The following is a 22,870-nucleotide window of genomic DNA, read 5'->3' as shown; positions in this document are numbered from 1 at the left end:
ACTCCTTTTTTTTTTTTTTTTTTTTTACTGCCCCTCTGAGCATGATCAGATGTTTAAACAGGGTCCCGAGTTTCCAGCGCGTTGTGAAGAGCTGCAGAACGCAAGCGCCTGGGGGGAACTGTGCTGGGGGAGGGAGGGCAATCTGCACTCGGAGAGGCGGGGGAGCGATCCACCGATTTAAGGCCCCATCTCTTCGGGGTCCCTCACAGCGGTCCAAAGTGTTTCCGCCGGGACCTGGGAGTCTAGCTCACCTGGAGGACGCCGGGTGTCCACGCCCAGGGGGCGCTGCAGACTGGTGCCCACAATCGAGGACCAACTACCTGCCCTCGCGTCCCTCTCCCGGACAGCGCCTCAGTGCCCTAGCCCCGTGCGGAAGGGGGTGCGCCCGGGTCCCCACCAAACCCGAGCAGCGGAGTTGAAACGCCGGGAAGCACTGCCTGCAGGGCCCACGGCTCCCGAGACTAGCAATGCTCTATCCGAGCGGTGCGGGAGGGGGCGGCGCGGGGGCGGGGCCTGAGCGCCGGGGGAGGGGCGACCCAAGGGGCCGGGCTGGGTGGCTCAGGGGGGCGGGGTTCTAGGGGGTGGGGACTGGGGCTGGTCTGGAGACCTGGCGAGCTGGGGGTGGGGGTCTAGTTTTTGCTACGGCTTAGGGCCTGTGGGTTTATTATAAGGCGGAGCTCGGCGGGAGAGGTGCGAGCGGGAGCCGAGCTGAGTCGGGAGGAATCCAGCCGTAGAGAGCGGACTGCAGCCGGCTGACCCCACGCCCCTCGGCCAGGACACCGCACGCGGGGTATCGCCCAAAGGAGCCGAGCGCAGCGCACTCAGCGGTGCCCGCCCCGAGCCCCGCGCAGTCCGGGCAGCCCCGACCCGCGCAGCCCGCCGCGCCCCCGCCACTGGTCAGGGCAGCATGAGGCGCGCGGCGCTCTGGCTCTGGCTCTGCGCGTTGGCGCTGCGCCTGCAGCCGGTCCTCCCGGTGAGTGCGGCCGGGGCCGGGCTGGGAGGCGGCGGGAAGCCGGGGCTTGCAGACCAGATGCCGGCGGCGGCACGTGGAGGGGGAGGGGAACCTTGGACTTACCTTCCCGCGCTAGCCCTGAGACGATGAACCCCGAAACCCGGACTCCCACCCCAGTTGCCTCCGCCGTCGGTGGGCGCCGGGTGGGTTCCGCCACTCCGGGCTGGGGGCTGGGGCGCCCCGCGGAACGCAGCCTGCGCTGGGGCCCCGCGCTCAATTATGTAAAACGGCTCCACATGCGTCGGAGCCCGCCAGCCTGCGGCGGCACTCGGGTCACCGGCTCCCAACCCGTCACCCCGGGCGCCGCGGTGGCCAGGCCCCCGCCGGTGACCCGAGGGGATGCAGTGACCGTGGCCACAGCGCCCCTCCCGCAGACCCTAATTCAAATCAGACCCGCCGAGCCCAGGCGCCCGGCCCTTTCGGCGGAGGCGAGTTTGGGCGCAGCGGAGCCCGCGCGGGAGCAGGCGGGCGCGTTTGCCAAGGAGCGGGGGCCGGGGCTGCGGGCCGGCGGGCGGAGGTGGGGCCCTCGGGCTTTCCGTTGGCTGTCTGAGGCCGAGCTGGCAGCGGGAGGTTCCGGGAAGTTGGCCCCACAGCGCTAGAGAGCCACAGGAACCCAACTTCTGGACTGAAGTTGTGCTGCCCGCGAAGGGGCGCGTGCCCGCGCTGAGGACGGGCGGGTGGGCGCGCGGCTTCCCCGAGAGTGGACCTGGGATGGCCCTTCCCCTCCCCCGGCCCGGCTTTGTGCTGGAGCCGCACGTTGGGAAGGCGGGTCCCTTGGCCCGCCCAGTGGAGCTGGGGGAAAGATGGACAAATGTGGAGCCCGAGACCGGGGGGGAGGCCTTTGGGTAGGACTCCAGCATCCACCATTGACGCGGAGTGGGTCCCCTCTAGAGAGGGACTTGGCCGACAAAGAGTATCCCGAGGGTCCCCAGAAAGTGATCTCCCGCCCTGGCTGCCGGCCGCTAGCCCGCCTTCCCCAATGGGGGCGCTTTGTTCTCGGCCCCTGTAACCCATTCCTGGGAACCGCCCCGCAGCGCCAGCCCTGACGTGGGCTGGGACCCAGGCCGCCGCCAGGTGTCAGCGCTGGCTGCCGGGTGCCCACGGCCACCCACCCCCAGCCCCCACTCCCGGTTCTAGAGCCCTGAGGTCTTCTCCGCGGGCTGGGTCGGCCAACCGCCATCCCCGGGAATGGAGAGGGGGAGCGAGGGGCTCTTCCCCTTCCGGAAGTGGCCGTCTCTCGCCACCACATCTGGACGGCTCGACTTCCCGGGCTCTGGCAAAGGGAGGCACGTGGGCAGGGAAGGAGCACCGGCCCGGGGTGGGTCCTCCACCTGTAATGTGGAATCTGGACTAGTTTGTCATCCACGCCGGTCCTCTGTAGGCTCTTACCTCTAGAATAATAGTAGCCCCCCGTTCTTGAGAGCTTTGGGTATCTTACAGGGTCTGGCTCAGGTGAGGTGCTATCCAGGCGGACTTGTGAAGTGCCCTCCCTGCTCCCCAGGTGACTTGTGTTTGGAGGCATTTGGAAGTGAGGGGAAGGTCCCTGATGCCTCTTGAATTGTTGATGGAGCGTGTGCGGGGTGCCTTATTTGGGGTAGCCATGGGGACAGATAGGATTTCTGAGCAGGGTCTTAAGTGCAATCCTGGCTTTTGGGTTTAAGAATTTGACGTCTGAATTCTCCTTTGCTTTTTAGGGCTGTGGCTTCTGTGGGACTCAGTTTACGTCTTGAATCATAGTTAATATTCTGGGGGAGAAAGTGAAGGTGTTTGGCTGACTTTCCTTGCCCACCTGGCCTTACCTGGCTGCTCCATTCTCCCCAGGCCCACGATGAAGCCTCAGCAAGGATGCTGAGGTGGGGTTCTCGCCTGTTTTCAGCCAGAATCCGGAAGAGTGGTGGTTTCTTTGACCGCCTGGGTTGAGGCTGGCATGCCTGTGAGCTCAGATCCCAGAGTGACCGTTAACACGGGGAGGCAGATGGGGTTTGAGATTCTCTGTGGACCATGTTTCCCAGAGTTCTTTTGTACTGGGAAAGGGCATATGCTGCCCTATGGGGGCACTTCTTTCTGCCTAGAAACTTTGACACTTTATGGAGACACAGGGCCCTGGAGCCCTTTGAGTCTCAAGGAGGAAAGGAGGGAGGGAGGGAACTTCTTAGAGCTGAGGTGGTGGGAGGGCTTCCTGGTGGGGGTGGGTGAGCTGAGCCTGAAAGCCCTGAGCTTTGAGGTCAGGCTCTGCTTGGAGCTTAGGTCTTTTCTTCCTTCTCTTTCTCTCCCCCACCTCCCTCTCTCAGCCCCTCTCCCCCTCTCTCTCCCTCTCCCTCCCTCCCTTCCTTCCTTTCTTTTCTAAAATAAAGTTTAGTTTGTTTTCTCTTTCCCAGCCCTGCCCTCTCCCTCTCCAGGTTTGGTTAGCAGTGGGCATATGAAGTGCCTTAAAATGCCTTCACAGAACTCTCCTCTGCCTGCTTCCTAAAAGAAATGAGACAGTGGGATTTGCCTAAAATGGGAGCTATCCATGGGTCGCACAGACCTGTGTCTCCAAGGGTTCACTTTGGCCTCAGTGGGAAGCAGGTCAGAACTCCCCTGGGGACTGATGAGGTAGGGTGTGATCCCTGGGCACCTGACTTTGAATGGGTAAGGGGAGGCTGCTCAAAACCACTCCCAAGAGAAGAGAACAGGTTTGTCTAAAAAGGTGTGTGTGTGTGTGGTTTCCTGTGGTCTTTTGTTTCTGCTATGCAAGAAAAATGGCTTGTTCTGGAATAGTTATTTGGTGTTTTTCTCTCTTCTCTTTCTTGAAAGGCATAAAATTCCTTTTTGCCTTAATTATGGGGGCTAGTAGAGACATTTCCCCACGGCCTGGCTGAGTGGGTGGGGGTGGGGGAGGTGCTAACTGCTTCTGCCTGGGCTCAGAGCCTTTCAGAAGTGATGTCACTCCTGGCTTCAGCTCCATAGGGAGGGTGGAGCCGGTTTAAGTCTCTACCTGTGGCTCATGGTGGGTTCCAATAAAACCTCATTAACCCAGACCGGTGGGGAGAGGATGGGAAAAGAAAGAGGCCTGGAAAGAATTAGTGAAAAGCTTGAATTTTGGGGGTATTTTATAGAGAAATCTTTTCTATTGCTGCAGAATTTGGAATTCTGAAATCCCTTAAGACTGAAGTATACAGGTTTTTTGTTTTTGTTTTTTTTTCAGGTAGTTAAGAATCCCTATTAACTTCAAAAGTACTCTTGCTTTGGGCATGGCTCTCTGAAATATTTATTTCCCTTTATTAACAGAAGAACGTTAACCATAATTGACTTCTGAATGCCAGGGTCCTCACTGTTGTCATTGTATGAGGTTATCTATGTCTCCTGAGTTTATTGAGCTCCGAAAAGTGCTTTGGCCCTGTGCCGGTGTACCTAGGTTGCTACACTTTGACTTCTGGTTTATTTTTTTCCCTCCTCCATCTCTGTCTGGTAGCAACCACAAGTGACATGGTGGGCCCAAGCACGGTTAGCAGCTTGTCGGTTCCATTCTAATTGGCACTTTTTTCCATTCTAAGAAACTAAGCAGACGTGTTAGAATCATTTCGAAGTACGAGTTTTCAGTTCTGAGTAAGGGTCTCAACTCTGAGTAATGTTCATGATCAGTGCTGTGTAGATCTTGTGCCTTCAGGGACCTCAGCTAGGACCTCTGCTACTAGTACCTCGAATGACAGAGAGGCTGTCAAAGGAGTTTCTTATGGGCTCCCTTGGTGAACAGATGTGAATGACCTGTGGGTGGGAGCACCTGTGACCCCATGTTCCTCTACCTGGCTTGGGTTGTAAGTGACTTGCCAGTGACAGATAGCCTGGACCCAGCGAGGCGAACTTGCCATAAATCCTGACTGACAAAGGCCTCGTTCTTAGCCGGGGTCCCGTCTGCACCCACTCATCATGTTGACTTGGACTGGAGTGTTAGTGCACCCACAGTGCTTGGCTGTCCAGCAACAGTGTTAGGTTAAGCAGAACCCCAGGACCGGGTCTCAACTCTGCCACCAATTTACCTCGTAATCTCGAGTGAGTCACTTCACTTCCAAATCTTGATGTCCCGTGTAAAGCGGATAATGTACCTGTTCTCCCTGTCCTCATTCTGTCATTTGCGTATTCATTTCATAATGAATGCATGAAAGTGTGTGGTAATGACACTGCCGGAGGAAAGTTAGCTGTCAGTGTAATTAGAGTTACCCTTAATTGAGTGCCTAACTTATTTAATCTTTACCCCCAACCTTTACACTCTATATTATTGCCCCATTTTGTGGGTGAAGCCTCTAGAGCTGAGTCTCTCCAAGGGGCAGACCCAGGATTGCGTGTGTGTGTTTTGAATGGAGAGGTCACTGGGGTGGACTGAGCTGGCCTTTTAGGCAAACCCAACATCCTGGGCTTGGGCTGGATTCATTTGATGATCACTTAGAGACAGGCCAGAGCTCCTCCCAGGAAGTGTAGGTCAGGAAACAGTAGGACCCGGGAGGGCAGGGTGGGGAGTGTGCACCTGGGGCTGACGGGGTGGTGGGGGGCATACTGTTCTAATGTTTGCCCCCAGGGCGGCAGCCAGCCTGCATTTTCTTTCATCTTGGGGTTGGGCCAACATTTGCAGAATAAGCCTGAGAGGTGTGTGCCATGGCACAAGCAGGGTTGGGGAACCCAGGACTCCTGGCTCCTGTGCTGGGTTCCACCTCCTGGCCCCCTCCAATGCCAGGTTCCGCTGCAGGAGCAGCCACCTGAGGGGTTGGTCATTAAATGGTTTCTAGCCCCCAAAGCCTGGTAGTTTTACAGAACAAACTCTTTCCTGATTTTCTCCTTCTTTTCAACAACCAATTTTGGAGTCTTGGGTTGAAAGTCCCCCCACCCCCAGGGCCTGTCTAAGTGTGTCTAGAGAGAAGGACTGGGATTAAGGGAGTCTGGAAAGAGGGTTTTGGCGCCGGGATCCTGCGCCCTGGAACAGAGTCAGCACGGTGTCATTTCCCTTTCAGCTGTCCCCGCAGAGGCTGGGCTGTGGGTGGGAGGTGCGTTCTGGAAGCCTCTGAGCAGGCCCTGACAGTGCCGAGGGGGGGCAGGCCTGCCTCTGTCCTTGGACTCTGGAGGCTTGTTTGTGGCACAGGCGGTGGAGCTTGGGGTCACGGAAGCAAGACCAGCCACTCGGGGTCCCTTCAGCAACTGCACCGTCCAGCTCTGGGTGGACAAGGGAAGCCTCCCCGTAGCCCCAGGAAGCTGGCTGTGCCGTTACCGCTCTGCCTGTCCTCAGGAAGCTTGCCCAGGGTGGGGAGTTGGCACCAGGTCTGCACATTCCCAGGCCCGAGGCAGGGGCGCCGACTCTGCTCCCCTGGGCTTTAGTGCTGTGGGGTCCAGAGCTGGGGTGGCGTGGGGTGGCCTAAGCTTCCTCAAGAAAGTGTCCTGCTGCCTGTCGGGCTGTGCTGGTTTGGGGACGGGCGAACGGAGGAGGAGGAGTGCAGTAGGCAGTCCTGGCTGAGGCCCATCGGGGCGGCTGGTGGCAGGACCTTCTCCTGGACTCGGTGGTCCGCCCAGTCATGTCTTCTGTTGACTTGGGGACTCGGAGGCTTCCAGATGCACCCCTCCTGCCTGTGGAGCCCCCGAGGCTCTCCTCCTGGCGGGTATGCTCTGTGGGCTGCCTAATTATATGTAGAGGCTGCACTTCCTCTGGCCTTCAGCCCTGGGAAAAACTACCTGGTGACTCACCTGGGGGTTGCAGCCCCGTGGGAGGCCCTCGGGGGTGTGTGTGTGTGTGTGTGTGTGTGTGTACACGCAGGGGTGGGGTGGTGGGCCCAGCCCACTGGCTGGGCTTGGCCTGGATGGTCCTGACTCCATTTCCCCACTGGGCTTTCCTGATGGTCGGCCGCGGTCCGACTTGCCCCGAAAACCCGGTCATCACCTGTCTGCAACTTCCTCCTCAGAAAGCAGGAAGCTCTGTTCCTCCTCCCTCCCTCTCTGGCTGTCTTTCCCCTTTTCCACGGCAGCTCGGACACTCCTGCATCCCTGGCTGTAGAGGTCTGGAAGCTGTTACTGCTGAGAAGGGCAGCCAGGACTCCCGGCCTTCCGGTCCCAGCGTGGCCCCTGGCTGGTGCAGGTCATGCCCCTTTGGGCCTCTTCCCTTCTGCAGCTCTGACAGCCATGCGCTTGCAGAGAGACCTTGTTCTGGGAAGAGAGAAGGTGGCCCTGTGGGACTTGGGGTGAGCTCAGCGTCCTGCAGCAGTATCCCGCTGGGGGAGCACTAGCTGCCCGAGGGGTCGTCTGTGGGGATGGAGTGAGGGCAAGCTGCCTGCAGGAGGTGAGCCCAGTAGCTCAGTGTGGGAACCAGAGAGGCCCCTGGGCAAGGTCAGGCTGGGGGTGGGGGTCAGGTAATGTTCTCTGCACACACCCAGGCGTTCTGGCCACCTGCCCCAGGTCCGCTCATTAGCAGGAACGGAAGCCATGCCGGGCAGGTTGGGGCAGTGGGAAAGGCAGATGTGTTGATCGCTCCACTCATCAGCTGAGTCATGGTGCCAGGCCCACGGGTCCTCCCCTGAGACTCGTCCAACCAGCCTTGACCATGAGCCCACTGTGCTAGCCGTGGGGTGGGGGCACTACAGTGAGGCAGATTGGGGATTGGGGGCTAGGCTTCCAGCCCGGCCCTCTTTACTGCTGAGTGGCTTTGTGCATGGGCCTCTTTTGGCCTCTGAACCCATCTGTGAAATGGGGGTGAGGAGGTGAGAGGCTGAGGTCATGCATTGGCGAGTTCCTTCGTGGCTGTGTCACAGGATTGGTGGGTTTCTGGGCGAGGCCCACCTCCGTTCCTGCTGCCCGGGAGAGTTCCGCCTCGAGCACGGGGGTTGTGAGCCCCACCTGCTTGACCAGCCCTAAAGCCCTGTGCGGATGTGGAGGGGTCCTGGCCTGGTCCGGGGGTGCATGTAAGAGGGTGGCCATTACGGGGACCAGACGGGAGGGTCTGTCTGCACAGACCAGAGTGGCAGCGGTGGCTGAGAAGGGGTTGGTCCTGGAGTCTCCACAGCAGTTTCAAGTCAGGACCTCAGGCTGGAAGGCAGGGCATCTTCTGGCCACGGGCAGCGGTAGGGAGGGTGAGGAGAGACGAGACCGCGGGGAGCAGCAGCGGCCGCCAGCCCTGCTCTTGGACGGCTCTCGAGTGCCTCTGGTCTCCAGAGGGGTTGATAACTGTCCCACCACAGTGACGTTGAATTCACCTTTCCCCCTACTTGGGAAGATGACTCTTCCTGGGTGCCTGCTGGGGCCTGGCCCAGTGTGGATGGGACATGGGGACGTGGGAGGGGACTTCGGGACAACCTGGCACGTGCTGGGCACCAGGAGGGCCCGGGGACCTGGACTGCTGTGTCCACGCCACTGGCGCCCCGGTGGCTTCTGACTGTCAGTCCCGTGGTGGAGGCACAGGGCAGCATTGGCACTTCTCTCCGGGGGCTTCTCAGCATCCCGCTGCCCAGGGAACTATTCGGGGCCTTGGTGTCCCTCCCAGGGAGTGTCCTGGCCGGATATGCAGTCAGGTTTGGGCTCGCAGGGCCCCCGGCTGCAGGGTGTCTGAGGAGCCTCTGACGTCACTCCAGCTTCTCCCAGAGGGAGCCCTGGGGTGTGTCTGTGGTGACAGCATCTCCAGGATGGGCCACGGGGAGGGTCTGGGCAGCAAGATGCCCCGAGCTGTGGGCCAGGCTGGGAGATTGTTCCCCTCCCCACCCCCGTGGGCCCTGGAGGGGCTGGGGCTGGGGCTGGGGACGAGCCCAGGTGCACAGTTCTCCAGGACGGGCCGTTGTTAAACTCCTGGGAGGGCTCAGCCAGGGAGCCTCTGAGCTCTCCGGTGGCTCTGAAGCGCTGGCTGAGCCCTCCTGGGCTCTGGGAGTGGTGTGAGGAGCAGCGAGCCCCTGGCCTCAGGCCCCTTCCCCTCTGCCCCTGTGGAACAGGGTCCTTCTGCTAGGCCCCCATCTTGGGTCTGCTTTCCTTTGGGGTAGGAACTGGGGTCCTCAAGCGCTGGGGCTGGGCAGGCAGGATGGGACCCAGGCTGGCTGCTCTGTCTCGGCTCGTCCCCCCGGGGCTGGGCAGAGGGGCTGTGTCGGGGCTGCGGAGAGCGCAGGACGTGGAGTCTGGCCCACCCTGATCCTTACCGGGCTCCATCACTTGCCTGCGTAATCAGGGCGTTTCTTCATCTGCCTCTAAGCCTCAGTTTCTCATCTGTAAACTGGGGTTTTTCATGTCCTGCCTCAGTGGTATTTTGAAAATAATCGGTGAAACAACTTACGTGGAATAATTTGGGGTCCCTTCCTTCCTGGGCTCAGAGGAGTCTGGGGGTGCATTAGGGCTGACTCTGCCTGGCGAGTCCCAGGGAGGGTCCCTGTGGCCATGACTTGTGGCCTAGCCTGGGTCTGTAGTCACTCCCTGTGAACGGCCGGCTGGTCTACCCGAGTGTGCTAACGTAACAGGGTCTGCAAACGTGGCTTTTGCCCCTTCTCAGAAACAGGAGCCTCCCTGGCAGGCAGACTTTGCTCGCCTCCGCCTGACCTCTGCCAGGGGCTGGCTCCTGACCCGGGGAGGTGTGGGCTGGGCTGACAGGCAGTGGGAGGAGGCCTGCTGAACCCAGAACACCAGGGCACCTGGCGGGGGCCACGCCAGCTGAGCAGCGCCCCTGGCTGTGGGGGACAGTGGCTTGTGTTCAGAACTGCAGACTGAGGGTTGCGCCCCCCCTCCCTCCCCCAGGGTCCTTCCTTCTGCACTTTTCCAGAAAATTCTGTCACTCTGGCCAGAAAGTACGTACCATCTCCACTCTGCCATGGGACCCCCATGGGACCCCTTCCTGTGTTTCTGTGTTTCTGTCTGGGCTTCGTGTGTGCTGACCTGTCTGAGTTGTCCTGTACTCTGGAGGCTGGTCCCCAGACCTCCCCTTCTTCCCCGCGTGGGAGAAGGGAAGCCGGGTACGTGTGTCTCAAAGCCGGAGCAAAGGGAATTCATCCAGTTTTTTGGGTATTGAGCTGGCTGGCCACCCCATTCTGACACGGGTTAAAAAATTGCTCCTGGCTCTTCCAGTGCCCCTTTTGCAACCCTTTCCCATCTCCCACAGCCGCTCTCACCCTGGCACCCCAGCTCCAGAACTAGCCCCTCTCCAGGTCGGGCTGACTTCCTGTCTCCTGTGAGGGACTGGCTAGCACCTTTGAGCCCTCCCAGAGGCATCTTCATTTTAAAGGGGACACTCTACAGCTGCAGGGCACGGTCGGGCAGGCAGGCGGGGTGATCAGGTCGCCCCCCCCCCATGCGCACAGCTGGAGCGCTGGCTGGCTGCAGGTGTGTCAAAAGCTGCAAGTTTCTGCCTCCAGTGAAACTTAAGAACACTTGATTTAGCCAGAGCAGGGAAGATGTCTCTGCAAGCCCATGTGCCAGAGGTGACAAGCCCCCGAGCCTGGTGGAGTCGGGGAGGATTAATCAGCTAGAGAGCAGTTTCAGGGGCCCTCGTGGGGGCTGTCTGGGGATCCTGCACGGAGCTTCCAGCCTTAGCTGTCTTGTTGGGACAAGGCTCTGGAGGCCTTGGTGCTCCCTCTGTCCCCGGGGGTTGCCACTCTGGGGATGGTAACTTGCCTTGTTTGGGACATCTCCAGCATTCTGCCTAGGTCACAACCCCTGTGGGATGCTGGGATTGACAACACTGAGTCACTGTGATCAAGTCTGCCCGCCCCTCCCCCGCATCCTCCCCATGCTGAGTAACCACGTTTGTGGTGTGCCACCCCTCAGGTGGCAGTTGCTGTGGCATCTGGATGTGCCTTGCGGGTGGGCCTTGATCCCAACCAGACTTGGAAGGAGGAGCCCCTGGCCACCACTTGGCTGAGCCCCTGTTGTGTAGCTGGGCAGCCCGAGCGAGGCAGGGTCTTCTCCAAGGTCACCCAGTGAGTTACCACGTGTCCCAGTACCTGGTCTGGTCACTTTCGCCTGCCACTCCTTGTCTGGCTCCCAGGGCAGCACAGGCAGGGCCAGGCTGGTGGCCTTGCTCAACACTGAGCGGAACCCTTTCCAGCCCGGCCCAGGCCCTGGCAGGCGGGGAAGCAGAGGAACTGGTCTCCCAGCTCCTGGCCCTACACCCAGCCTCAGCTGGGCCTGTTCTGAGACAAGTCCCTGCATGAGGGCTGGAGGCAGCACCCTCCCTGTGGAGGGGTGGGACGGCGGGCTGGTGGCAGCTCTGACCTGGTTTGGGCATCAGGGCTGGGATCCCCTCAGCACACCCCTGGCCTCTTGAGGTTCCCCGAGCGGGCGAGGTGGGGCAGGGGAGAGGGCTCTGCAGCCTTGACCTCGGGTTTCCCTTCTGTAAAGCCTGGCGCTCGTGCCATGAGATATGTGATGCAGAGGGGTCTCAAAGCTGAGTGCGGGTGCTGCCCTGCGCCGCGCCCCGGAACCCCCAGAGCATTGCGGGCTGTCTCTAAGTGACAGTGTGGGGACTGTGGAGCTGGGTGTGTGTGGACAAGGGGTCGAGTTCCCAAGAGGTCCCCTGGAAGACACTCCTCCCATGGGGTGCTGATAGGGGTTAGGGCCTCTTTGGTGCCTTTATGGAAGCACATTCTCAGGGTGAAGGTGGACGCCCACCTGCCTGTTCCCCAGGCCCCTCCCACCCCAGCCAGTCCCACCACCCCGGCTGCAGGTCCCAGCTTGACTTGGTTCTCCTGGAGAGACGGAGCTGATAAATAACTGTTCCTGTCAGGCCGGAAATGCTGGTGCTGCCCTGAGGCTCGGTGGGGCCCTCCCCCCAGGGGAGTCGGCAGGGATGGACATCTGTGCCTCAGCGGCCTCGGCTTGCCTCCCTGGCTCCCGAGTTGGGAACGAAGCCTCAGGAGGAGAAGTGACTGATCCACCAGCACTGAGACAGCCGGGGCAGGAAAGCCCAGTGTCTCACGGGCCCGGGCGCTGACTGTCCCTTCCCCCTACCCCGGCGTGGCTGGCTGTGACCCACTTAACCACCCACACCCCCTGGCCTCACTGCTCCCAGATCTCAGCCTGGCAGAGCCCTGGGGGAGATTAGGGTGCCCCGGACAAGGTGGGAAACAGGTCCAGAGAGAGGTGCAGACGCGGCCAGGTCACCCAGCAAGGGAGCATAGGGCTGGACCTCACCCTGGGACAGCCACCTGGTCAGGGCTCTTTCCGGGAGCCCCCACTGGCTCTTGTGTTTAGACTGGTTATTGCTTCAGGCCAGCTGCCTGGAACACCTGGGGGGGGTGGCAGGAGGAGAGGAAGAAAAGGTGGTCAATCTTGGCTTCTTCGTTTCCTGCTTCCTGAGCTGCTGGGAATGGGGTCTGTGCCTCTTGGAAGTTGAGGGGCTCCCCTGCTCCCCAGCGAGGACAGTTGGCCGGCAGACTCCTCGGCCTGCTTCCACAGGGTGCTGCGCTCAGTGACCCGGGGCTGAGAGGGCCCGGTCCTCTTCAGCCTACCTGGGGGCTGTCTGTGCCCCAGCCTCCACAGCTCCCTTTTCCAGAGGGTCCCCGGAGTGGGGTGCTGGGCCCTGGGCCCTGGGAGATCACCAGGGCCAGGACCAGACCATCTCTTACCTGCTTTTTCTCCCCAAAGCCCCTGGATGACACTCCCGCAAGATGTGAATTAGAGGGCCTGTTAAATCTGAGTGGCCTCAGAGTATTGTACTTTTAGCATGTGTTGGTTGCAAATCAGCATGATCCTATGAACTTGGTAATGCTCTTAGAGGATCTGTGTTTGATCCATCACTCCCGAGGAGCAGCAGGTGACACGTTAGTGACTCAGGGTGTGGGTTGGAAACCACAGGTCGTGGGGCCTGGTGGCTGCAGTTGATAGGGTGGTGGGGGTGGGGGGTCAGCCCAGAGTTAGAAGCTCCTCCCTTGAACCTCTCTGAGATGCCCACTTGGTGCCTTGCCTTGTGACCCTGCCAAGGAGCTTTCGTGCCCAAGGTGTTTTGGAGGGAAGCACCACCCCAGGTCCCCTTGGTTGGCAAGGACAAGGGCTCTACTGGGATGGAGGGTCCCCAGGAGGGCGGCCCGCTTCATGGCCACTGCGGGTTGAGAGCTGCCTCATGAAGCTTCTTTGCTGGCCTTCTAGCCACAGAGTCTCGGCTTGCTCTTGGGAGTGGCTGGCAGCTGAGTGGTGGAGACTCAGCTCCTGGCAGCCTTGACCCTGTTTGTCCATGCCGTCCGCTCTCCGCCTCTGGAATATGGGCGAGCACCTTTGTCCCCTCTGCCTCTGGGGCAAGGTCAGGGATTTTTACTCAGTGATGCTTTCTGGAGCCTACAGCCGTGCTGAGAAGCTTTAGGCAAGTTGCTCTTCAAACAGATGGGCCAGCCAGGGAAGATGGTTCTTCGGGGCTGGGGAGAGGGAGGGAGATGATGGCAGGTAAAGAGAGCACCTGCCCCTGGAAGACTGCAGGTGGCGAAGAAGGCCTGCTCCTCTCATACCCTTTGCTGGCCCGCTAGAGCCCTGACCCCAGGTCTCCCTCGTCCTTCCTACCCAGCCCAGGTGTGGCCGGGAGACCAGTGTGGCCGAGACAGGTGTGCAGACTCACACTCACGCTCCCTCTCCCAACCTCCATGTGTCAGCCCCACGACCCCCACCAGAGCCAAACCTGGCCTTGTCTTCTCAGGCAGGTGGGCTTCCAAGGGTCTGTGCTGAGGACGGGAGAGGAGCAAATTGCTCTGAGCAAGCTGAACCTGTGGATTTTAGATCTTAACTCACCACAAGGCTTTTGATTTGTATGAAAAGCTGGTTTTCCTGGGATTGGAGAGGTGAAAAGGCCACATTAAAGGTATGGGCTGGCTTGCCTTTTCCGTCCCAGGTAGGTTCTAAGTTGGGCCAACCTGTTCCCCAGCAGCCCCAAGTGATGGCCAAGCAGTCTCTTGGAAGGAAGGCCCTGGGTCAGAGGCAGTGCTGAGAGCCCCACCCGAGGCTGCAGACTCTAGCACAGCAGGGCTGCCCAGTGAAACCGGGAGTTCCCCCTGAACTTAGTCAGCTGGCACCTGGTGATCCAAATTCAAACTCGGTCAGTTTCTGTTGATTTCCTCCCCACAGCTGAGGCCCTCGGAGGGGATTTGGGAGGTCACCATAGCTTATCCCTCAAAGGAGACCCAGCCCTGCAGGGAGAGGCTGCCCTGAGGCCAGGGAGCTGGTTTCAGTGGAGAAAGTGTTTGCTTAAGAGCCTGTGTAAACAAGATCCACAGAGGGATAAGCTGAGCAGTTAGGAAACATTGTTTTCAGGGACTCTGATCCAAAGTCTTATCTGGCCCCGAGAGGCCCGGCTCTTGGGAAATTGCTAACCTGTTAGGGCTTCTCTGTGTAGGTGAGAGGCTGAGCCTACCCAGCGTTTCTGCCTGGGTCTCGGGTGGTGCCTCCGAGGTAGACAAGGTGCCCAGTGTGCTGAGTTCTCTGTCGGCCTCAGTTCCCTGGTCTGTGAAATGGGGCCCTGGCTTCGGTGAAGAACTGGTGCTCTGCAGCGTCGTGGAGGCTGGTCTGGTTGGAACCCTGACCCCTGACCCCTGCTCCATGTCCAGCGTTCTCTCCAAAGGAGGGGGTTGGTGCCTTGGGATGGGTGCTAATTCCCAGTGAGGGCCTGAGGGTGGACAGGGGCCTTGGGCAAGGGTGAAACAGGGTCTTGGTGGGGGTGTGTGGATGGGGGTCCCTTGAGTGCTTGCCCCTTACCCCCAGCTGCCCAGCTGGGAGCAGTCTGCTCCGGGCCTCAGTGGGAGTATGTTGGGGTGGGAGGTGCTCACTCCGTGCCTGCCTTGTGGGCAGTTGTCTTTGCTTCGGGAGACGGGGGCCTGTGGTGGCAGGATGTTATTTGAAGCATCACTGAAACAGCAGAGACAGGATGTGGTCTGGGGTACAGGTGACAGTCCAGGACGATGCTCATTGTAGATGGGCCATAACAGCTCAGACAGATCCTTCTGGGACCAAAACCCTTTTCTTTTCTTTTATCCTCACCTGAGGACATTTTCCCACTTTTTTGTTCAGATAGAGTGGGAGGGAGAGAGAGGAAGGGGGGAGACATCGATGTGAAAGGGACACACTGAGTGGCTGCCACCCGCACAACCCAACCAGGGCCGGGGACAAACTACAACCGAGGTACATGCCCTTAGTGGGAACCGAACCCGGGTCTCTCTGAACCGCAGGCCGACGCTCTAACCACTGAGCCAAACTGGCCAGGGCCCAAAACCCTTTTCTTGTGAGGGGTTGGGGGAGGTACAGTTTGGGTTTTATACTTTCAAAGGAAGTTCAGTGGTATTTCTAGCCTTGAAGTTTCTACACGTGTCTGAAGCGTCCCCTGATGGGAAGCCCCCACTTGGTCCAGCTGTGTCCCAGGCAGCCTCAAGAGGTCAGAAGACTTGTCTGTCCCTCCCTGCTCTGCTTCACTCAAGAGTGAGGCCCTGTGCCCTGTGGCCTGTGGCTTGTGGTCAGGGCCTGGCGAGGCCTCTTGGACTGGGGAGGCCCAGCCTCGGGTGAGGCCTGCCTTCTGACAAGTCTGCACGGAGCCTCCTGTGAACCAGCACCCTCCTGCCCCCTCTTCTCCTAAAACTCTACCCACCTCCGTCCTACCTCTTCCCAGACAGGCCCCAGAACCCCCCTGCCCCTGCCTACTTCTGGCAGCCACCCCTGTTGATGGGGTGCTTACTGCTGCCCGACTGTTAGGTTCTTCATGTGCATAGCCTCATTGACTGTTTGCAACAATACTAGAAAGTAGATAGGACTATTGCCCCATTTTACAGATGGGGAGACTGAGGCTGTAAGATGGTTAATTAGGGCCACTCAGCTAGTAAGTGGCAGGGGTCAGGGGTCCTGGGTACTTGGAACTGTGCTGGTCTGCCTCTCTGTCCTGTTTGTTCTGCCCCCATGTTGGGGCCCTCTCAAAATGGACCGTATTCCAAGGGCTGTTTGGGTCCAAGTCTTGTTGCGGAACAGGACACAGAGCAACCCTTCCTGCGATCTAGCTGCGGGTCCTCCCCCACCTGCTCTGCAGGAGCCAGTGTTTCTGCACACGCCCACTCAGCTGTGTGTGGTGTGTCCCGCCTCCTTCCGGCCCCACTCCCTGGTCCTGCCTCAGGAACGCGGCTCCTGCAGCCTCCGGGCCAAGCAGGCGGCATTCCTGGGACGGCTGTTTGCACACCGGCCCGTTCCAGGCCCACAGCCGCTTGTCAGCGCCTCCTTAGGCAGGGCCCTCACCCAGCCCTTCCCGTGGAGGAGGCCACAGGTCCGCTGTGGGGAGGGGGCCAGGGCCAGACCTGCCTCGGCACAGATAACAGCCCGTGCCCAGCCCCCCCTCCCCCGCAGGGCCCTTGGTGCCCACATGCTGGTCCCCACACGCCTGGAGGCTGCCTTTCTAGAGCCAGCGTATTGTGGCATTTTCCTGGGGGTTCCTGAAAGCCCCAACCTTGGACCCCAAAGCCCCCTGGCCAGTGGCCCAAGACCTGATTCTCAGTGTAGGGTGGTCCGATGGGATCCCATGGGAGCCACAGCCTGTTTCCAGTAACGGTGTCTTCTGTTTGCTCTCTGAGAGGCCTGGGACACTCACCACACGGAGCTGCTTGGGGCGAGGGCCCGTCCCCTCGTGTGTTTCTGCACCCCCAGCACCTGACACAGGGCTGCACTGTCATAGCAGCAGGAGGTGTGTGTGGCACCGAAGGGCTGCCCAGAGCTGAGGGTCCTGAGCTCTCCACAAGGCCTTTCTTCCTTGCTGTGTGTGTGGGGGGTACTCAGCTGTGTGGGACAGGGACCCCATAATCATAGCACCCTGGCAAGCCTCCACTCATACCCCTTTCTGATCCTTTCCAGCAAATTGTGGCTACAAATGTGCCCCCCGAAGATCAGGATGGCTCGGGGGACGACTCTGACAACTTCTCTGGCTCGGGCGCAGGTGAGCCAGCATGAGAGCCTCACTCACTCCACAGTGGCGGCAGCTTGTGCACCGGGCCGAAGGGAGGTGCCGGGGAAAGGATGGGGTTCCGGTGCAAAGAGAGAGCTTGTGTGGGTGAGGAGTGACTGTCGTGGGTTCCAGAAGGCCCTGGAGGCCACCTGCTGCAGCAGACTGGGGCTCCTACTCTCCTCTTCACTCACTGGGAAACCTTTGGAAGCTTGTTGGACTTCTCCAAGCCTCTATTTCCGCATCTGTGAAATGGGGATAATACCCTGACTGCATCAGGTTGTGAACAGGCTGTAAGGCAGCAGAGCCTGGTGGATTGCATATCTCTATAAAAGTTCCCTTATCTTCCCCAGTTCTCCTTTCCATGGGGAATGAAGTCCCTGAGCTAGAGGAGGTGCTTTTGAGCTGGATCTCAGAAGAGGGTTGAGGCCATCCATGGGGACAGTGGCCTAGGCAGGAGCTCGGGCTGGGGGGCAGGACATAGGCCTCTGCTCGTGGGAGCCTGGGCTTTTCTAGGGAGGGGCCCGGGAGTGTGTGCACTGGGGATGAAGGCATTCAGGCCTCGAGGACACCCCAGCCAGGGCGGGTTTCAGCCACTGTAGGAAATGTTTCTTGCCAGATGGCCTTAGTGGCTCATGGCTCCAGAGACCAGGCTGTCTTGAGGCACAGGCAGTGGACGAAGGCCGCTCTCCTTGTTCATTTTCCAAAGTCAAGTTAGCTTCAGCCTGGCTCCATCCTGGGGGACAGCACTTCCCACCGGAGGAGTTTACTCTGCTAGCTGGGAAGGGGGCCGCGGGTCCTCACCCAGGCCTCCCTCGCAGCCTGAACTTGACCGGTTGAGATGTTCTGAGCTCCCCCCGACTCCAACAAGCTCTGCTTCTGGCCCTGCAGGTGTTCTGCAAGAGATCATGCCACAGAAGACCTCCTCCACCTGGAAGGACATGGGGTTTCTGACGGTCACGCCCACAGCTCCAGAGCCCACCGGCACGGACACCATCGCTGCCTCCACCTCCACCTCCACCTCCACCCTGTCGGCTGGAGCGGGAGACGAGAACGGAGGTGCAGTGTTCCTGGTCAAAGTGGAGCCTGGCTTCAGCACCCAGAAGACCACCCACCCACCCAGCGAGACCACGTCACACCCAGCCACCCACCAGGTGTCAACAACGAGAGCCACCACTATCCAGGCACCTGTCACCTCCCATGCTTCTAGAGGCATGCAGCCTGAACACCATATGACCTCAGCTCCTGAAGGACATGGCCAGCTCGACCCTCACACTCTCAGTGTGGAGGAGGGAGGTTCTTCTGCCACCGAGAGAGCTGCTGAGGTTGGAACTGTCACCCAGTTCCCAGCAGGAGAGGGCTCTGGGGAGGAGGTAAGTGTCTGCCCTCTGTAGTCCTCTGTTTCCTGGACAGTGAGTGACCCGTGGGCTTGGTGGCCCTATGGACTGGTTGAGCATAGTGCCTTGGGTTGGGAGACATGACTGGCACATCCAACACCCTGTGCCCTGAGAGCACATCATGTTCCTCACCATGACGACAGGTCATGAGGTCCCACCTTCCCTGAACCCAGGGCAGGACAGACTAAAGCAATGAAACCAGAGCGGAAGAGCCCTTCAAAGTCACCAAAAAGAGGGCTTCCCCAGCTTCAGCCAGGCCCTGCTGCGAGCGTAAAAGTTCTTCCAAGTTCTAGGTTTATCACTTAGGGGCATGGACATTTCCCACTACAGTGAGCCTGCTTCTTTTCGTGTTAAAACACGGGCTTTATGTCGCCTGACATCGCTCTCCACGGTCAGGCAGGGCTCAGCGTGATGTGGTGAGGGCTGGGCTTGGCGGGACTGCGGCCGGGCTTGGGGGTGTCCGCGTCGGTGGCAGCAGTGCCCGGGGACGCCTGCTCGGCTCCGGGTTTGGAGGGGGACCTGGGTGCGGCTGCCGGAGTGGCCCACGCAGCCTGATCCTGCCCCTGCCCTCCTGTAGGACTTCACCTTTGACGTGTCTGCGGAGAGCACGGCCGGGTCTGCTGTGGTGCGTGACCAGCCCCATGAACCTCCCGTGGGCCGTGGGGCCACCGGGGCCTCACAGGGCCTCCTGGACCGGAAGGAAGTGCTGGGAGGTGAGTTCTCTCGGGTGGGCAGGGGGGCACACTGCTGCCCTTGGGGTGGGGCTGACCACGGGCAAGGCCACTTTGGGGGCTGCCGGGGGGGGGGAGCAGCTGCTGAGCTGGCCTCTGTCTGCCTACCCAGGGGTCATCGCTGGAGGCCTGGTGGGGCTCATCTTTGCCGTGTGCCTGGTGGGCTTCATGCTGTACCGAATGAAGAAGAAGGACGAGGGCAGCTACTCCTTGGAGGAGCCGAAACAAGCCAATGGCGGGGCCTACCAGAAGCCCATCAAGCAGGAGGAGTTCTATGCCTGACGGGGGCGTCCGCCCCTCCCCCTGCCGCTCGCTAGGCCCCCACTTGCCTCTTCCGTGAAGAACTGCAGGCCCCGGGCACCATGCCTCCTCCCCAACGCTCCCAGCCCCTCCAGCCTGCTCCCCGCGAGTCCCGGGGCACGCTGGGGGCTCTCTGCTTCTCTGACTTCTGCCTGGAGACTGGGGCGCGAGGGCTTTCTGCATCTGACCTTCCACCACGGCCGGCACCTGGCACCTCCCCGCTGACTCCGTCTCCCATCTGGAACGGCTCTGGAGAGGGGACCCCACTGCTTTGGACCTGGACGGCTCTGGAGAGGGGACCCTACTGCTTTGGACCTGGACGGCCCGCTGGGGCTGAGGGTTGCCGAGTCCGTCCTCGCACTTACTCGCAGAGCCCGCGGTCTTGGGGGCGTGGACGGCCGAGGGGGGGCGGTTCCGGGCTCCATCCTCGTGCGCTTTGTGGGGAGGTCTCATTTAGATACCGACTTGTTTTTGCACATGTTTCCTCTAGTTTCTTTGCTCATAGCCCAGTAGCCTTTATTACTTTGAAGTGAGGTGCGTTGGTTCGGTGAAGCCCCGTCTTGCTTCCCCAACCCAGCGCCAGGATGCAGCGGCAGGGCCGAGGAGACTGACTCTCAGCGGGAGAACCAGACCTGGAAGCCAGCTCGGGGCGCAGTTCGTGTGTTGTCTCTTGAGTTTGTCACTCACGTGTGCAACAGGGTATGAAATGTCTGGGTGGCCCCGTTGGTGGGCTGGCCGGCCTCGGCTGCCGTGGGCAGTCACGCCCGTGTCCATGAACTCGGGCGCCGTTGAGGAGCCCACGTGAGAACAGAACCTGATCCTGGAACCTCAGGCTGGGGACAGAGGCCTGGGGTGAGAGGCGGCAGCAGCCCGTAGAATGTCCCGCAGACTGAGCTCCTTCCTCGACACCACCTCTGGGAACTTTCTTCTGGAAGGTGACGAGAGGGGCCCTGGGCCCGCCTGGCCTGAGTCTCTCCACGGAGGGCCAGATCCACCTTCTGTGAGCTCCTGGGGCCCTGCCCTGGGCCGGAACCGGAATGTTCCAAAGAGGGTTAGTCTTTTGCTTTTGGCAAAACTCTACTTAATCCCATGGGTTTTCCCTGCGCTGCAGATTCTCGGTAATAAACTTGAATGGAAAGTGGTCCGTGAGCTCCGCTGCCTTTGCTTCCTCCGTCTGCTGGCCGAGTGGACATGACCTCTCCTCCAGACAGGCGACGGGGGCAGCACCAGGCTCCTTCCCCTTTCCCGCGGGGAGGGGTTCTGGGGCCAGAGGCCCTCGCGGCGGTTGGTTTTTGGTCTTTTCTAATATCCTTCCTGAGGCCGGTCGGTTCAGCCAAGGTCATGTCATTCCTGATGGAAACGTCTGTGTCTCCAAGCTCAAAGCACCTCTCTCCTCAATGGTGAACGAAGTTGTGCCGCCCCCAGCACAGCGGGACCCGGGGTTGCTGGCCCCAGGGGCTGCCTCAGACACCTCGGACGCCGCCTCTCACACCTTCGCGGAGCCGAGGCCCCAGCCTGGGGCTTCTGGGAACTCCTGTACTTGCTTATTTAATTTGACAACGTTCCAGCTGCTCTGTGGCTGCTCCGAGGGGGGACAGATGTGACGCAGAGAGGTGCGCCGCCAAACGAAGGGAACCTGTGCCCTGTGTTCAATACTGGGACTTGCTGCCCGGAATGTGTGACTGGACATGACTCGGGGGTGGGGAAGGGGTCTGTGACCGTGCTCATCTCTGCTGGTCCTTGGGACAGTGCCGAGCCTGTGGCTGGGCCCATTCATGTAACTCTAATAAACGGTACTTGTCATTCCGGGCTGCCTTGGTGGTTGAGTGTCTTCTTGGCCTGGCTCTGGACGGTGCTCTGGCTTGGTGAAGAACAGGGAGGCGCCCTGGTCCCTCCGACTCCTGTCCCCACTGGCTCAGCCCTCCCTGTCTTCCCGCCTCCCAGGGCTCTCTGCCTTTTCTCTCCCGGACCGGACACAAGGCTCCCTACTGACTCGTGTGCTGGTCCTTTTGCTCGTTGTTGTGGGCCCCTGGAGCCTCACTAGCAGATGGTCTGAAGTGCCAAAGGTCTACAAACGTCTGCACCTTAGGGAAAACCTGCCGTGGGAATTCGGGGGCATTGGGGAAGCTCAGCACTGTCGGGGCACCTGGCGCTTTGCCCGGCTGGGTCTCCTGTAGGTAGGGACCCCCACCCAGCCCCTCAGCTGTCCCCTCGTGGCGGATGTTCCCTCGGAACTTTGACACCTGATCCACAGTCTGCCCCTGGGTGCAGGCCAGCCCCTGACGCCAGAGCCCAGGTATGTCCTAGGGACACAAGGAGGAGTCATTCCTGGGTCCCTTACCTGTGGGGGGGCAGGGGCTCCAGGCAGCTTTGCAGGGTGGAGGACGCTCCTTTCCCGACACATGGGGCTCCTAAGGTCTGGGTGCTGGGACACAATCCTCAGGCTGTTCAACAACACTGGCAATACCAAGCTCCTGTTTCCTGCCACTCCCTGGGCTGGACAGTGAGGGCACAGTGTGGAAGAGGCTACCGGGATTTTTTTTTCTTTATTGATATTAGAGAGAGGGAGGGAGAGAGATAGAAACATCGATGAGAGAGACTATCAATTGGCTGCCTCCTGCATACCCCACTGGGGATCAGGCCCACAACCCGGACATGTGCCCTGACCGGGAATCAAACCGGTGACCTCTGAACCGACTATGGGCCAGACTGCTGGACAAGGCATCACGACTGAAAACTCGTAACCCAGCAGAGAGCACTGTTAATGACCCCCACTTGATAGGCAGAAGCTGTGATACCGAGGAAGGGTCTCGCCCAAGATCTCATGCCAGAGAGGGTGGAGCTGGGGTTTGACAAGGGCAGCCTGGCCCCTGAGGCCACAGTGGGCTGTGCACACACAAGGTGGCATAGACCCAGGAGGATGTCTCCTCCACCGGCCAGTTTTCGAGACCTCACCCTCTGGGCTCCCTGAGCCTGTCCTGTCCCAATACACCACCCCAGTCCCACCCCATTCTCTGCTGGGTTCTCCCTTCTGCTTCCCGCTCCTCCTGGGTCACACCTGTGTCCCTTCCCCCAGGGCACTGCCCAGAAGGGTGTGAGACTGACCGTAAAGAACTGAAATCCCGTCGTGAAGTCCCTCAGGTACCCTGGCCTCAAGGAATTGCTCTCTGCCCATCTCTCCTCAGGCTTCAGCTTGCTGCCCCACTTCCCACGACCTTGACCCCTTTTCCTCCCCTCTTCTGCTTTCCCAAGACTCCCTCCTCGCCACACCTGGAACGGAGCAACTCAGCATGATTTCATTTCCCCTCACCTTTGGATCCAGTCCACGTGGCTTGGGTGTGAGCTTTCCACAGTGCTCAGGGACGAGGGACGAGGGACTCGTTGAATTTTCCACCAAGAGTTCATTTCAGTTCTTTTCTAAGCCAGTGAGCCACCTCTTTGATTGTGCCGCCTAGTTCATCTGTGGCCAGTTTCTGCCTGGAATTGCACTTTCTGCCTTCCTTGCCCCCAGGGCTTCCTCGGGATAGCACTGGTGTTCACACCCCAAACAGATCAC

The 22,870-nt window shown here is 60.1% G+C and overlaps 1 protein-coding gene across 1 annotated transcript; it reads left to right on the top strand.

Moving 5' to 3' along the window:
* The first annotated feature begins 651 nt into the window (after positions 1 to 651).
* Positions 652 to 21,118, top strand: SDC1 (syndecan 1). Its single transcript, XM_036263542.1, has 5 exons — positions 652 to 973; positions 16,799 to 16,880; positions 17,778 to 18,259; positions 18,861 to 18,996; positions 19,127 to 21,118. The coding sequence occupies exons 1-5, from the start codon at positions 908 to 910 to the stop codon at positions 19,294 to 19,296; spliced, it is 936 nt and encodes a 311-aa protein (XP_036119435.1). The 5' UTR covers positions 652 to 907; the 3' UTR covers positions 19,297 to 21,118.
* The last annotated feature ends 1,752 nt before the right edge of the window (positions 21,119 to 22,870 follow it).

This window comes from Molossus molossus, unplaced genomic scaffold (genome assembly GCF_014108415.1).
Source record: "Molossus molossus isolate mMolMol1 unplaced genomic scaffold, mMolMol1.p scaffold_m16_p_15, whole genome shotgun sequence".
NCBI lineage: Eukaryota > Metazoa > Chordata > Mammalia > Chiroptera > Molossidae > Molossus > Molossus molossus.
The sequence above is the reverse complement of the archived record's forward strand: the minus strand, read 5'-3'. Positions and strand labels throughout refer to the sequence as shown.

Bases quoted from the DNA above. Each gene is read 5' to 3' on its own strand.
- SDC1 (XM_036263542.1), top strand. From the start codon at position 908: ATGAGGCGCGCGGCGCTCTGGCTCTGGCTCTGCGCGTTGGCGCTGCGC. The intron at 18,260-18,860 runs GTAAGTGTCTGC...GCCCTCCTGTAG, and splicing joins GAGAGGGCTCTGGGGAGGAG to GACTTCACCTTTGACGTGTC. The intron at 18,997-19,126 runs GTGAGTTCTCTC...CTGCCTACCCAG, and splicing joins CCGGAAGGAAGTGCTGGGAG to GGGTCATCGCTGGAGGCCTG.